The sequence below is a fragment of the Aedes aegypti genome, chromosome 3 (assembly GCF_002204515.2).
Source record: "Aedes aegypti strain LVP_AGWG chromosome 3, AaegL5.0 Primary Assembly, whole genome shotgun sequence".
Lineage (NCBI taxonomy): Eukaryota > Metazoa > Arthropoda > Insecta > Diptera > Culicidae > Aedes > Aedes aegypti.
In genome coordinates this window covers 80943064-80959947 of record NC_035109.1, presented here as the reverse complement: position 1 = coordinate 80959947, position 16884 = coordinate 80943064, and the positions used below count along the sequence as shown (strand labels likewise).

The following is a 16884-nucleotide window of genomic DNA, read 5'->3' as shown; positions in this document are numbered from 1 at the left end:
AAACACTCTTTACTAACAGTTCAAAGATGTATTTACAGTTATTTACATGGTTCAATTTGCTTAAATTTTGCCGCGACACGTCTTGACACGGTGGCCGCACGGCGACCTAAGATGTCTTCCAATCGCGGGTAGCAAAATCCTTAAATTTTACGCGCTCATTTTTGCGCGCTCGTTTCGTGCGGCTGCGGCTGTTGCATCACACGATGTCCTTTCGTGCAGCTACCTTCGCGCAACTCAGCAGGCTGCGGCTGGCCGATGCACTTACAAAATATTTCATTCATTCGGGGCGAACGGCTCGAACAGAGAGAGTTGACTGTATACATCATTTACTCTTCGATCCTCACTAGTTCCAAGGACATCTTCGGATACGTGATAGTCAGCAAAAGCAGACAAACAACCGTGTTACATCTCCTGTCGATTCGAATACAATTTCATATATTTTTTTTCTTCTGCTTCCTTTCTAAACTTGTCAACTCTGTTCACTTTACATCCCAACAAAAGTATCATATCCTCTGCGTTCCATTTTCCTATCGCCTGTTCACAATTGCAATCGTTCGAAAGCCAGCATTGAACAAATCTTCCATTAACGTAGCTTGTTTTTTATTTTTATAATATTTATTATGCACAATCGGATTCAGATCTTTATGGACATTTACTCCACCTCGGTTCCCTAATCGATATTGTAGCCTTGTGACAGACATCATCACTTTTGTCTATTTCAATCTTCCCGGTCATTGCCTTTTTGTGTCGCGGCATGTGAATTGGTTAATATTCTTAATATTTGTTTTGTTTTTTTTTGTTTCACTACATTTGATTTCAAATATAACATTATCTAGGGTTTTCTTTTTGTTGTGAATAATTGTTCTGATTTTATTTATACATCTTTTTTGCTCTTTCCTTAAATTTTGTTTACTATTTACTTTCAATTGTTTTTTTTTAATCCAAAACGTGAAACGATTAATAGATAACAACTTTTCTTTCGGATTGTTCGTTCTGTTCTGTATTAAATCCGTTATTTGAATTTGTTTTGTCTTTTGCTGGGATTTCTGCATTTTTTTTTTCTTTTGAGGGAAGGGAAGTTCTACACAGGGTTCTCTGGGTTTTCCTTGTATTTTGTGTGTTTGTATTCTATCGAATCAAAAGAGGTTTAGATACTACTTGCTTAAGTGTTCTTTTTTAGCTTTCCATCGTTTAATCCTTTCTGCGCATATAAATTATTGGTATTACTACTAAACAACAGCATAACACTCTTACTCGGGGGCGCGTAAACTATGCATAGTAGACGCAATCAGTCCTTCGTCAGTCATTCATCATCGCTCGCGCATCCTCGCATCTACTGCCAATCGGTAATAGTAGCTATTTCACTTAAAAGGGAGAATTTCTAAAATTTACCTAACATTTTGCCTTTCGATCGGTTCCACTCTCCAGCGAAAAACGCTCTTTCCATCGAACCAAACTACCTTAAGCCTAGTATCCATGTGTGTGTGTGTGGGTGTGTAATGTTTATATAGATATAAAAGCACAAACGAAAAAAAAACGTAGGTTTATCGATGAGTGGACGAGAGTCGTCTGATTTGCAAAGAATGGGAAAAGAAAAGAAAAAAAACAACTAACAAACCATAAGTATAGTGTTACAAAACAACACAACCACAAGTGAATCATTATGTTTCATATTTTGGCTCTTATTGAAGTTCCAAAGCATACTTTCAGGGATTGGACGAATCGATTGGATCATTACATAGCTGATCGCAATTTTGTCTCTGTTCTCTGATATGAAAAAGTTGATCAGGTCAGGAACCATGCAGATCATGGAAGAACATATATTTTTCAAAAACCCTTGAATACCTGGACCCTTTTCTGAAAAAGACTAATTTACGGGATCAATGATTTATATCCAGGCATTGCAGAATTCGTTCTCATTTGATTATGAAGCACGACCAAAGCAAGCGAAGAAAAACACCCCATCTGTATCGGCCCATGAACGGTAATGTTTCGCAAGTTGTAACAAGCTTGATACATAACAGAAGCGAATTGGTGGTAGGTGTTTTATTTTACTGGTATACTAAACAATTCCCGAACATCCTATAGCAATAGTGCCTCCCAAACTTGTTTAGATGGGTGTTGCGGATCATGATTGTTACAAAGAGCATTAATTGAGAGTCTTAGCAACTCTCTTATTCCTATACCTGTTCTAAGAACAGATTGAACTGGCTGACGAGACGCCTCTGCTCTTTATGACCAAGGATCACTGAAAAAACTTTTGAACTCTTTAGGAAGTTTTAGATTTCCTAGATAAATTGCTGAGATAGATCACTTAAAATATTTCAATAGTAAATTGATTGTTTATCTATGGTTTTACTATTGAAACAGTAAATAAGCTATTGGATTGATCCGATGAGTACGAATTCCTGTTATATTAACTTTCGCATAGTCTTCATCTGACTCGGGTCGTCTCAAGTTCGACGAAAATCAATGGAACTCTGGAGCTACCATGGGAAAGAGAGGGTTAAGAAAGACCTGACTGTACATTTGACCACACGAACACAATCGAATGGGGACTAAACCAACGACAGAGATCCCTGTTTTTGGTGGCAATTAGAGAAAACCATACGATTCGTTCGATGAAAGATCATTGCAATCTCGATTCGAATGTGGTATGCGTGCTTTGCTAAACTATTTTCCTTCCGTTTTTCCTTTCAACTGTTCAGTTTAGATAGAAGCCTGTTTTTGTTTTGTTTCTAAGATTTCAAATTGAAAGATATTCCAGTTGCAATGCTGTTTATAAAACTAAAACGTTCGATTCTTGTTCTCACTAGGTTTTACAGCTACTAATTCTAACACATTCAATACGCATCGTCGTCGTCAGTCTCCTGCTGAGGCTGAGCGCGGCCCCCAGCAGCGGAAGAGGAGGAATACTCACGTGATGGACTTCGGCCCACCTGGACCAGTGTTTGGGGCGTGGTGGTCTCTTCCTTCTGCGAGCAGTTGAGGAAGTCCCATATCAGGATGGTGTCGTCATGGGAACTGCTCACGATCTGGAACTCGTCGAACTGAAGCCGGAACACGCGTCCCGTGTGCTCCTGAAAAATAACAAAGAAGGTCGTTGTTTCAATCACGATCTTGAACCTCGCAAGAAGAAACTCACCACTAGCGTCTTCAAGCACAGCGTGTTGGTTTGCGCTCGAATGTCTAAGGCAGCTTGGAGATCCCACACTTTGATTTTGCCGTCGTACGCTCCGCTCACGATGCGCTTCGAGTCGAACCGGATGCAGCGGACGAGTTCCTCGTGGCCTTCCAGAATCCGCAAACAGGTACCGCACTCAATATCCCAAAGTCTGAAAGATGACGGAACAGCGTTATGGAAGTTTTGACCTACCAAGTCAATCGATTAAAAGAATTACCTTATAGAATTGTCTGAACTACCGCTCACGACCAGTCGATCCCGGTACTGCAGGCATGCAATGCCCCGCTTGTGGCCATTCAGCGTACGCACGAATTCGCACGTCGACGTATTCCACACCTTGATCGTGCGGTCGCCGGACGCCGATACGATGTACTTCTCGTCAAAGTCTACCACGTTGACGGCGGCCCGATGGCCCACCAACACCCGTCGCAGAGCAATCTCCGTCGGCGAGGTCATGTCCCACACGGCAATCGAGCGATCCTGCAAAATAATGCAAAAGTCTGTAGTGGAACTGATATGCGGTTACTTTTTATTATGGGACAATTTGACTTGCTGTTTTTTTCCTAATTTTTCCGAACAAATTATATTATTTCATTAGTGTAGCTGAAAGAGCGTTGGAAGAGATGTTGAAAACTGAACTCAACTCAATTTTGACGAAAATGCAGATGGGACTGACTTGCGATTCACGGCAGTTTGCATCGTGGAACACAAAAATGTAACTTGTTTTGATCATCTTTATATTTTTCTCGGAAAGATATCGTAATGAAAAGTAAGTTGTGGAAGTTTCATTAAGATTGGAACATCTTCCAATCCTCTGGAATTTTTTGAATATTCGTATGGAAAACGAGTTTGAAAACTTCACAGTCCATTATCTCAATGCCTACTTTTTACAGATGGGACTAACTTGCGATTCACGGCAGTTTAGAGACCAAATGCTCAAGAAATAGACCAATTAGTAATAAAAAGTGACTAGGCACTCAGCAATCAAAAAATAAAAAACAAAACTAGACCGATCAAGAACCAGAAAAAAGTGAAGTTTTTAAGTTCCTTCAAGAATCCAACCAGACACTTCTCATTTCTTTGAAGGTTCCTCGTGACGTGCTACACTCAAAATAATCCAAACGTCATTGTTACGTGAAAACATACGTGGTTTTTTTTCCATCGTACTTTCCACGTAGCTCTTACGGTGACGAAGAATGAACCAATGAAGGAATGAACTTATTTCACTCTACCGAAGAACCGCTTAGGGTAAATGTACCAATAGTGGAGGTACTACGCACGATTGAACTTCATTTGACCGCTTAAAGAAAATTAAACAGTATTGCACTGAAGTATCTGAAAAAGTATAAGCATACATTCCGCATATCAGCGCATATAGTGAATCTGTGAAATGGTGAGCCGACAACTAGGAAGGAGCGTCCAACATAGCTCTGTTCCTCACAAGTCCCTACCTCACGCTTCCACGGGTAAAATGATGACAAAGACCGCCAGCTAAGGGTTGCGTACTTAGCTGGTAGTGCAGCCTGGGCACTGTTGTCCTTCTGACATCAGCTAGAGTGAGGAGGTGCGTCTCGAGCGTCTGTCCACCAAGGAGGTGCGGCTCAAACAGCGTCTGTTCTGGCATCCAGCGGCTAAGTATGAAATGCTGTATCACGTCAGCTACACCTAAGGTGGCAGCCCCACCATCGTGATGTAGGTATCGCAGCCCTGGTAAGGTAGCATATCGAAATTCTTACCTACCGCGAAAAATGGAGAAAGGAGAAATAACGAACGATATTTTCGGCAACCGACCTGGCAACGAAATAAGGACTATGATTGGAAACTCGGTATCTGGAATGTCAGGACGTTAAATGAACCCGGACGAGTGAGCCTTTTGGCTCGTGAATTGCAGAAGGTTGGAGTGAGCGTGGCTGCTATTCAGGAAGTAAAATGGCCTAGAACTGGAGAACGTGAATTCAGGCCGGTGGATCCCGTCGCCAACACAGCTTTCAAATACAACATCTACCATAGTGGCAGCGATAAGGCAGAGCATGGTGTCGGATTCATAGTGATCGGGAAGCAGATGAAGCGTGTTATGCGGTGGAAACCGATTAATGAACGAATCTGCGTATTGAGGATACGGAGCAAATTCTTCAACTACAGTCTGATCAACACGAAGGATGCGTTTTATGATTGTCTCGACAAGACCTACGGAGAATGCCCAAAACATGACGTAAAAGTTGTTATCGGGGATGCCAACGCTCAGGTCGGAAGAGAGGATTTTTTCCGCCCTATAATTGGTACGGAGGGCCTTCACTCCGCCACCAATGACAACGGCCTAAGGCTAATAACTTTTGCTGCAGCTAGAGGGATGGCCATCAGCAGCACCTACTTTGCACGCAAAGACATCCGAAAGCACACCTGGATGCACCCAAATGGCGAGCTCTGCAACCAAACAGACCACGTTTTGGTGGACGGTCGGCATTTCTCGGATGTCATCGATGTGAGGACCTTTAGAGGCCCAAACATCGACTCTGATCACTATCTCGTTGTTAGTAAAATTCGTGCACGGTATTCTACCGTGGCGAACACAAGAACACAGCGACCGTTTCGTTTCAATATCCAGCGCTTATCAACAGAAGGTGTAGCAGACGAGTACCGCCAGAAGCTTGATGAGCGGATAATGGTATACAACGTAGGCGACAACCTCAACAATCTGTGGGAGTCTATCCACGGTGCGATGAGAACAGCAGCGGGAGAGGTGATAGGTACTACTCAGAGACGACCCAGAAACGGTTGGTTTGATGAGGAGTGCCAGAATGTGACGGATGAGAAGAATGTTGCCAGAAGCCGGATGTTAGTGTCTGGTACCCGGCAGAATAGAGAGCGGTACAAGGAAGCAGGAGCAGCCGAGAAACGAATTCACCGCAGAAAGAAAAGGCAGTATGAAGAAGACATCATTACTGAGGCGCAAAACAGCATCGAACAAAACGATATGCGGAGATTTTACGAAACTGTAAATGGCGTACGGAGAAAAACTGCGCAGTCTCCCGTCATGTGTAATGATCGCGAAGGCAACTTGCTGACAGACAAAATCTTGGTGGCTGCCAGGTGGAAAGAACACTTCGAGCAATTGTTGAATGGAGAGAACACGAGAGCGTCTGAGAACAGATTAATCATCAGCAACGATGGACAAGCTGTGGAGCCCCCGACGCTTCTTGAGGTTAGAAGAGCGATTAAGGAGTTGAAGAACTGTAAGGCTGCTGGAAAAGACGAGCTCCCGGCCGAACTTTTCAAGCACGGTAGTGAGCAGCTGTACGAAATACTGCACCGTACTCTGTTAAGGATATGGGAGGAAGAAGAATTGCCTGCTAGCTGGCTGGATGACCTCATCTGCCCTCTGTATAAGAAGGGCCACAGATTGGAGTCCGCCAATTACCGAGGAATAACGCTCCTCAATTCGGCGTACAAAATAATGTCGCGTGTTCTGTTCAACAGGTTGAGACCGCTGGAGGAGTCCTTCGTCGGCGAATACCAAGCTGGTTTTCGTGAGGACCGATCAACGACGGATCAAATGTTTACCTTGCGACAAATCCTTGATAAGTTCCGGGAATACAACTTGCAGACTCTCCATCTGTTCATTGATTTCAAGGCGGCGTACGATTCAGTAAAGAGAAATGAGTTATGGCAGATAATGGTAGAACACGGTTTTCCGGCGAAACTGATTAGACTGATTCGTGCAACGTTGGATGGATCGAAATCAAGTGTGCGGGTTGCGGATGAGACTTCAACCTCCTTCGTAACCTTAGATGGATTGAAGCAAGGAGATGCGCTTTCGAACCTTTTGTTCAACATTGCTCTCGAAGGAGCTATAAGGAGAGCGGGCGTGCAAAGAAGCGGTACCATCGTCACCCGGTCGCATATGCTTCTGGGTTTTGCGGACGATATCGATATAATCGGAATTGATCGTCGAGCCGTAGAAGAGGCATTCGACTTACCGTCAACACCAGCAAAACTAAGTACATGATCGCTGGTAGACAGCGTGGTTCCAATCGTGACGTTGGTAGTGAAGTGGTGTAAGGTGGTGAAAAATATGAAGTAGTGGAAGAATTTGTGTATCTTGGTACTTTAGTGACTTGCGATAATGATGTTACCCGCGAGGTGAAAAGGCGTCTTGCAACTGCGAATAGGGCTTTTTACGGGCTCCGTAACCAGCTTAAGTCCCGTAGCCTGCAGACGAAAACAAAATTCGCGCTATATAAGACTCTTATCCTTCCGGTTGCTCTATACGGCCATGAATCCTGGACGTTAAAAAAGGTCGACTGGAAAGGGTTTGGAGTTTTTGAGCGTAAAATGCTGCGAACAATACTCGGCGGTAAACAAGAAAATAACATCTGGCGGCGTCGCATGAATCATGAGTTGTACCAAGTACATAAAGAAGTGGATATTATCAAGCTCATAAAACACGGCAGGTTGCGTTGGGCTGGTCACGTGGTACGAATGCCGGAAGAACAACAAGCAAAAATAATATTCAGTAGAGAACCCGGACGAGGCCGTCGGCTTCGTGGTACGCCGCGCACACGTTGGCTTTTTGCAGTTGAAGAGGACTTAAGGGCACTTAACGTTCAGGGCGACTGGAAGCGATTGGCTCAGGACCGAGCCCAGTGGAGAAGAATTATCCATTCGGCGTAGATTCAATGTAGCGGATTGTAGCCCATCAATTATCAAGTAAGTAAGTGATATTTTTTTCCGAATCAATATGAACAGTGAGGAACTGAGTTTTCTTACTTAGAAATTATGAACTGTATTGTCAACATGGCTGCTAAAACGAATGACGGGCTACTTAGCCTTAAAGCAAACTCGAATTTAGTAGGGGAAAAGCACCAATTTTCGACCAGCACTAATTTTCGACTCATCCATACGAGTTTGTATGAAAATCCGAAATTTGGCACAGAATTCTTGTAGGTCGAAAATTAGTGTTTTTTCCCTACTACATCATTTTATACCACTAGAGTTTGTATCTTTTGCAGACCCTAAAAATATCTTATGAATTTCTGCAGAAAAGAATTCGTAGGGTAGAAGCATCGGTTATGGCCATAACGCCAATTACAGCCATAGCGGATTATGCACCGTTTTTACACAACAAATTATCAAGGCTGGCTTGAACCTGTGCTCCGATGAAATTTCGAACCCTTCAGAAAGTAGGTATTTGAGGTTTTTCTAGATAAATTGTTGGAACAACGATTGGAAAACTACCAAAAGATGCTTTTAGCTCGAAGTAATGGCTTCCCGATTCACTTGAAAAATAGGCGTAAGTTTTCCTAGATTCTGGTAGGATTTTCTGGAATAATTCTTGTAGGTATCTTTGGGAGAAATGGAGAAATCCACCAGTATGCGCCGCCGCCATCTTTTCGATTCCAACATTTTCTAAGCAACCTACTCAAATACATTGTAATGCGGATACTCAATTGATCTTGGCTACTGTAAAATACAATAGGTGGGATAGGGTTTGCATTTACGTGGAGAAATCAAAAACATAATTTTCGGAGATATTTCTAGAGGCGATAGAGAGCAGTGCTGCAAACATTGGACATTTATCGTGACGTTCGCTTCGTTTCCATGGTCAGCAATCAATTATTTTTTCTACAGGGATCATTCAAAAATGACGTCCGTCCGTGTATAAGGTATTGGAAAAGGCGTGACTGAGGGGGTGGGGGGTCTAGAAATCCCGAAAAACGATGGAATTCATATTTGAATCGTCCCACACTCAACCGCTAAGGGCTGTTTGGGCACGTCAGGAGTTAATCATCAATGTTAACTTTCTTTTCCCGAACAGCCTAGATAGCCGTGTAGTGTCGGTAGCGGTTGTTTCAATTGGCTAAGAATTAACACTACGGACTGCCTGTTCCGGTGGTATAAGTCCATCTCACAGGTGACCCCTAATTCATGCCGCTTTAAGCTTACCGTGCCTAAGAATGAATGGTTAGGGGGGTCTAAAAAAACCTAACCGCAAACGGAGCTTGTGGAGTACCAGGGCGCCCTCTACAGTATTGTGCCCTTCCTGTGCTACCCGGAGCAATGGTGCAGGTGACCTTGTGTTTCTCCGAGACAATCGGCTTCCCTTCTTCAGTCTCAAACCTGAGGCTAAATAAGGGTGGGATTATAAGGATGTTGTAAATTAGTTTCAATTTTTCACCCTTATGGCTTCGCATTATGCGTTTATTTTTTGTTGGGGCAGCAGGGACGACAGTCCAGGGGCTTAACGGACCCCCCCCAGGACCTCTGCGAGTTGGGGAGTTGCCCAGGATGTGGTGAAGTTCGCAGTGGGCTCTGATGAACCTTCATAAAAACCACAAAAATCCGAATGCAACTCTGTCACAGCGACCGGTGCCGCTTAAAGTACCCTAGCCCAAACTAACAGGAGTGCCAACCGGCACATCAGGATTGATACCAGTGAGATCCTGATTATGGCATACTGGTCGCGATACAAACGGACAAGGCATGGAATTACGAGTAGGAGTGCTTCGAGCACATTGGGACCAACGCCAGTACGGCCCCAATTATGTATACTGGCAGCGCACGACAAAGGACAAGTAACGGTATATGTACTGGATAATATGCTTTGAGGCTGACAGCGGCGACATTCTACTCCCTTAGTAGGGTCGGGTGACACTGGCCCGAAACGGCGAGTGGGTTAATGGCGCAGGCTGCCCCCGTCCCGTAAAACCGTGGCAGGCCTTAGAGTACGTTCCAAATCCGCCGCCTGGTTGTTCCAACTGGGCGGGAGTAGGCTCAGATGCCATTACCTGACCTGCGCCGATCCGGCTCTGAACATAGTACCCCATAAAGGACTATGTCAACCCTAGCATGGCCTCCCTGCTTGCATAGATAACCATGGGATTATAAAGGCGACTATTCCAGCGGAGATGGATAGCGGCTCTTAGGGGGACCCATAAGAGATGATCAACCAAAACAAACAACTAGCGGAATGTGAAGGAGAGGCTTCTGGACCTATCAGTAACCGGCTAAGGTTCCCGCCAAGGAAGGAGGCGACCAACTTTATTGAAAACAGTGTGGGCAAAAGCCTAGATACTGTGACGACGGCAGGCACTGGCCGCTCCAGTGCAACATGTGTGGTGACCGATGGCCCGGGACTAATCGAGGCCATGGATCGCAATAGGGAGTACCTCCCTAAAATGCAGGTAGCTGCTGAGCAACTTGATGTCATCATCGAATATGTTAAAAGCAAAACAAATATCAGCAAAGACTTGAAAACAAGTCTACTGAAATTGCGACAATCAGTCCTAGCTGCAAAGCAGGACTACGAGAAAGCCAAGGAACAACTGGGCAAGGTAGAAGGCCAAAAAGACACTAAGTCGTGTCAGACCGAAGTGTTTTCCTTCACAGGCAACGCGAATATATCTGATGATATTATTCGATACGCGATGCGGAAGAGGGAAGCTTCCGGGGATGAATACGTGGCGAAAAGACGTATGGTTGCTAAGGGAAAAGTGACCTACGCGGCCGTCCTCCAAAGCGGAAAAGCTGGCACGAGCCAAGCCCCGCGATCAAGAGGACATGGCAACAAAGGAGAGGCCAACACCAATCCTAAGGCCAAGAAAGCCAAGAAAAAGGAGCCACGGGTTAACCGGAACCAGGCAGTGCATCCACAGGAACCACGGGCGCAAGGCAACAGCAACCCGTGGATACGAGTTGAAAATAAGAAAAAACAGAGGAAACCGAAAACGGAGCCCAAGGAGAGCGCTAAACCGAAAACAGCGAAACGTAGGAATTTAGGCGAAGCCCTCGTTATCAAAACGGAGGAAGCAAAATACGCCGAAGTTCTGAAGGCGATGCGAAGCACAGAGAAGCTATCGCCATTGGGCGCAGACGTGCGAAGCATAAGGCGAACTAGGATTGGTGAAATGATCCTAGTCTTAAAGAAGGACGCCAAGGAAAAGGGTGCAGTCTATAAGCAACTGGCACAAGAAGTACTTGGCGACGAGGTTGATGTAAGATCCCTTACTGCTGAAGCGACTCTCCAGTGTAAAAATCTGGATGAGGTCACCGATGCAGCGGAGGTCTCGGCTGCCCTCAAAGAGCAGTGTGACATCGACGTAGCCAGTAAGGCCATCCACCTTAGAAAGGGCCCGCAGGGCACCCAGGTGGCGGCGATCAGGCTGCCGGTCGCAGAAGCCAACAAAGCGAAGAACTTGGGCATACTCATGGTAGGCTGGTCGGTTTGCCGGCTGAGCATACAACAGCCTCCTGAAGTTTGCTTCAAGTGTTTCGGGAAGGGCCATAAGTCGTGGAATTGCAATGGTCCCGACAGAAGTAAGATGTGCAGAAAATGCGGCGCTGAAGGCCATAGGGCAAGCGATTGTAAGCAAATCGCTAAGTGCCTAATATGTGTCGACAGAGCAGACAACGGACACTTAACGGGCGGACCCAAATGTCCGGGCACAAGCGGAGTATCAAAGCAGCCAAAACGGAAGTAACACAGTTAAATTTAAACCACTGTGATGCAGCCCAGCAGCTGCTTTGGCAGTCAGTCTCGGAAACCAAGACTGACGTGGTGTTATTATCGGACCCATACCGCATACCAGCCAACAACGTGAACTGGGTGGCGGATAGGTCTCAACAGCTAGCAGCTATAGGGACGACAGGACGATACCCAATCCAAGAAGTAGTCTCTAGCTCAAATGACGGTTTTGCGATAACAAAAATCAACGGCGTGTTCTATTGCAGTTGTTACGCGCCCCCAAGGTGGTCGATTGAGGAATTTTCCCACATGGTTGACAGGATGATGGCCGAACTAGCTAATCGGCAGCCAGTAGTGATAGCTGGCGACTTTAATGCATGGGCAGTGGAGTGGGGTAGCCGCTGCACCAATCAAAGAGGCCAGCTATTGTTGGAATCCCTGGCCGCATTAAATGTAGAGCTGGCAAATGTGGGTACAGTGAGTACCTTCCGCAGAAATGGTGCAGAATCGATCATCGACGTGACGTTTTGTAGTCCTAACCTTTTAGGTACCATGAACTGGCGCGTTGATGACGGTTATACTCATAGCGATCATCAATCGATTCGCTATAGTATAATACCAGGCGGGCAGAAGGCAGCGCGATGTAACTCGACCCAAGCCCGAGGATGGAAAACAGCGCGCTTCGACGGCGAAGTATTCACTGAAGCCCTGAGGCGCGAACGAAACACTCTGGACCTAAACGGTGAAGAGCTAGTTGCTATGATATCACGAGCGTGTGATGCTTCCATGCCGAGAAAAGCCCCTCCTAGAGAGAACAGGCCGCCAGTGTATTGGTGGTGCGAATCAATTGCAAATCTTCGAGCAATCTGCCTTCGGGCTAGACGAAGAATGCAACGCGCACGCACAGAAGCACAAAGAGTGGAACGCGGTGCAGCATTCAGAGAGGCAAAGTTGGCTCTCAAAAAGGAAATCAAGAGTCGAAAACGGGCATGCTTTGAAAGTCTAAGCGAGAGTGCCAATTCTAGTCCATGGGGTGACGCCTACAGAGCTGAGAGAGACTCGCGAAGAGGAAAAATATCAACGTCATATGCAGCCCAGATTCCCCTCTCACGAAACGTCAAATGCAAGCCCACCGTTTTTATGGCTGAAAAAGTGAAAAGTATTGTGTTCAAAGTAAACTGTTATTAAGAAGTTCAGTCGACGGAGCAGTTTTTTCCAAAGTTGCTGATAAATCTAAGCAGAAGATTAATTATTTCTAATGTCTGCTACGTTTGCTGGCATGAAATTTCACTCAAACGGCTATTTATGATTCGATGTGATGCAAACTCAATCATTTTTGCTGAGAGGTTCATGTGAGGATTTGAACAGCATGCGCATAATTGGTATAAACACAAAGTGGAATAAGAAAAAAACTCAGCAATCACAGAAAAAGAAGACCGTCTTCGCGAGTCTCGTCTCAGCTACAGAGTAGTAATGGCTAAGACCAAAGGAGCCATAGCGCCCCAAGAGAAATCGCCCGAGTTGCTGCGATCGATAATCGATGTACTCTTCCCGCACCATCCCATAAGCCCATGGCCCCCAGCGCCGTATGCGGCAGATAAAGGAGAAGAAGTGGCGAGAGTGACGAACGAAGAGCTGGCAGAAGTCGTGAAATCATTCGCGTCAAACAAGGCACCGGGACCCGATGGTATCCCGAATGTTGCCTTAAAAGCGGCAGTGAACACGGATCCGGACATGTTCAGAACCACGATGCAACGCTGCATTGATCAAGGAATCTTCCCGGATGTATGGAAGCGACAGAAATTGGTGCTACTACCAAAGGCGGGGAAACCACCAGGTGACCTGTCGGCGTATAGACCTATCTGTCTACTAGATACGACGGGCAAGTTATTGGAGAGGTTGATTCTCAACAGACTAGTACCGTATACGGAGAGTGCGAACGGCCTGTCCAACAACCAGTTTGGATTCAGAAAAGGTAAATCTACTCTGGACGCCATCCAGTCGGTCGTTCAAACAGCTGAGGTGGCAATCGAGCATAAAAGGAGCGGCATCCGTTACTGCGCGGTTGTCACTCTGGATGTGAAGAATGCGTTCAACAGCGCAAGCTGGGAAGCAATAGCACACGCGCTTCACCGCCTCAAGGTACCGGTGCAGTTGTGTAAGCTTCTAGAAAGCTATTTTGATGGTAGGATTCTACTGTATGACACAGAGTAGGGGCAGAGAAGCGTTCGAATTACCGCGGGAGTACCTCAAGGTTCAATCCTGGGCCCGCTGTTATGGAATGCGATGTACTGAGGCTGCCCCTTCCGACGGGTGTTAAGATTGTTGGCTTCGCCGACGATATCACCCTAGTGGTCTATGGTGAATCGATGGAGGAAGTTGAGTTGACAGCAGCGCACTCTATTTCCCTGGTTGAGGAATGGATGAAGTCTAGGAAACTAGGACTGGCCCGTCACAAGACTGAGGTGGTGGTGGTCAACAACCGCAAGTCCGAGCAACGGGCGCTTATCTCGGTAGGTGATTGCACCATAGAGTCCAAGCGATCCCTTAGGCATCTTGGGGTAATGATCGATGACAAGCTGAGCTTCGCTAGCCACGTTGAATATGCCTGTAAAAGGGCATCTACGGCTATAGCGGCGCTTTCGAGGATGATGTCTAACAGCTCTGCTGTAATTGCCAGCAAACGCAAGCTGCTGGCAAGCGTGGCGCTATCCATACTAAGGTATGGAGGACCAATCTGGTCAAAAGCGCTTAGAACGAACAGAAACCTAAAGCGGTTGGAAAGCACGTACAGGATAATGTGCTTAAGAGTAGCAAGTGCATACCGGACGGTATCTAAAGAGGCCGTGTGCATCATAGCCGGGATGACGCCCATCGGGCTCATCATCAAGGAAGATGTTCAATGCTTCAACCAAAGGGGTACCAGAGGAGTCCGCGACACGTGTAAAGAGGAAACGCTCAGAAGCTGGCAGCAGGAATGGGATAACTCCACTAAGGGTAGATGGACCCATCGACTAATACCAAATGTGTCAGATTGGTATGGTAGAAGCCATGGGGAAGTGAACTTCCACCTGACGCAGTTTCTGTCAGGACATGGTTGTGAGAGGTCGCATGCTCACTACATGCGGAGGGGACACGTCCCCCGACAACATTATAGAGAGAATGTGTGCGGATGCCGAGTGCTGGAATGCAGTAGCTACGGCTGTCACTCACATTATGTTAGAATTGCAGCGTCTATGGCGCGCCGACCAAGAGTTGGCTGCAGAGGATTAGCCCTGCCGAGGCTGGTCCCTTGTAACATTGTTTAAGTCGGCTAGGAGAAGCAGTTTGCCTAGGCTACTTCTGCTACACGTGTTGTGCTATATGCACTGGTCCCTTCCCGAAGAAATACCGTAAGGTGGTTCCGGGGAGATGAGGGTCTGAGTCCAAGGGTCATGTCGATGCACTGTTCACCACTTGAGCAATTCTAAATGAATTGCTCATGCACAGTGCATAGGCTGGTTTTAGCGGGTCGTCGTTGGTGCGTCATCCCTGCATTCCCTGAGTTATCTTCTCAGGGGATCTGTTCGCAGATTTCCCCCTTGTAAAAAACAAAAAAAAAAAAACACTCAACCGCTTCCGTCACCTCTCACATACTGAATGTGCGATAGAATGAACATCGGGCAGGACACAAACTGTGGAATGAATGTCGTCTGACACGATGACATTTTCATAAATCATAAATTTTGCATAGATTTCTAAAATTTAAGGTCATAAACACCAAGAATAGTTTATTCTTGCATATTATGACGAATATGACACACATACAGTGAACTCAGCTCTTATTACGAAAAGAGATAGAAATAAACAGAACAGTATTGTCTTCTGGCGACACCATTTTACTTTCGTACGTTCGTTTGACCGCTCGTATTGTGAATGGTGAAGGAAAAGGCTGTCGGATGTCACCCAAAACGTGTCGACTACCGTGATTGCTTACAAAACTGATCGAGAACGATAATTTTCGCATCATTACATATGGAAATTACTGGAAGTATCAGCGTTGGACTGCTGGAGGTTTATCTGTAGCCTGTAGGAAGTCCTTAAGTAAACTCAACAGGATTTTTCATACGAAGCAATAGTAGAATTTGCTGGATGAATCACTAGATGTGTCCCGAACGTATTTCTGAAGACATCTCTAGAAAAAAATGAAAGAATTACTCCTCGAGGTATCTGTGAATCTGTAGAAGAAAACTGGGAGGATTTCTTTAAGAAAATCACAGAGGAATATTTATACGAATCAATGGCAAACTTGCTGAAGGAATTTTTAGATGTGCCCCTGAACGTATTTCTGAAGAAATATCAAGATCAAAGTTCTGAGGAAATTCCTGAAGTATTTCCTTGAGGAATCTTGAATGGAGTTTGAACAAGTTTTCTTGAAATTCTTATGGATATGTAAAAATTCATATGCAGAAATCTCCGTTGAAATTGTTATAGTAATGCCTGGAGATCATTTTGCAGCAGAACACGAAGGAATTTTGTGAAAAACTCAATTCAAAAGAATGAAGCTGTAGTAATATAGTGATTCATCCACTTTATTGCAATCGAATGATCCAAACCAAAAAGTGTTGGCGTTTTGGACTTGTTTATTCGTACGTTGAATACAAGAATTCATCATAATTGTGTTTTTGAGGGGTGTTGGAGATTATTTCATTTCCAGATTTGTCGTCAAGCTATCATATGTAAACAAAATTTGATAGCTTTTGAAAAGAATGAAAAAACAATTTTCAAAACGTTGTTGATGAAAAGCCGTCAAAAATGGTAGTTTTGCTTAAAATTAAAAAAAAAATGATTTTAAACTTAAAAATTTTAGTTTTTTTTTGTCTTTTAAATTTTAGAGGAAAATTCTGTTGAGAAATTAAAATAACTGACTTTGACTAAAATGAGCGTTTAGAGAGACTTTTCAGACTTTCTAAAAAGAGACCAGCTACCAGCTTTGAAGCAGAAAATAAGAAACTTACCTTCGAGCAGGTCACCATCATGCCGTTGTTGAAGCGTAAATGCAGCACCGCTTCGCAGTGATGTATCAAGGTGTTCACCATGTCGCCGGTGTTGACATCCCACACGCGTACCGTCGAATCGCTGGAGCCGCTAATGATGACCTTGTCGTCGTACTGAAGGCACAGCACCGATCCAGTGTGCCCGGTCAAGATCTACAATATTGGAACAAAAGAATCAGAGATTGACGGACAAACGACTGGCC

General features: G+C 45.1%; 1 protein-coding gene across 3 annotated transcripts in view; it reads right to left on the bottom strand.

The window, feature by feature from the left end:
• Positions 1–409: 409 nt before the first annotated feature.
• The window catches only part of LOC5578007 (beta-TrCP), a 139638-nt gene continuing 123163 nt past the window's right edge, over positions 410–16884 (bottom strand). For 2 of the 3 annotated variants that reach the window (XM_021853792.1, XM_021853793.1), the window contains exons 6-9: positions 16643–16834; positions 3402–3664; positions 3146–3335; positions 2744–3080 (exon numbers count right to left, since the gene is read on the bottom strand). In XM_021853792.1, the coding sequence (XP_021709484.1) occupies positions 2844–3080; positions 3146–3335; positions 3402–3664; positions 16643–16834 (882 nt within the window). In that variant the 3' untranslated portion in view covers positions 2744–2843. Of the gene's footprint in view, positions 3081–3145; positions 3336–3401; positions 3665–16642; positions 16835–16884 lie in introns of all 3 variants that reach the window. The other variant, XM_021853791.1, reaches the window with a different exon arrangement.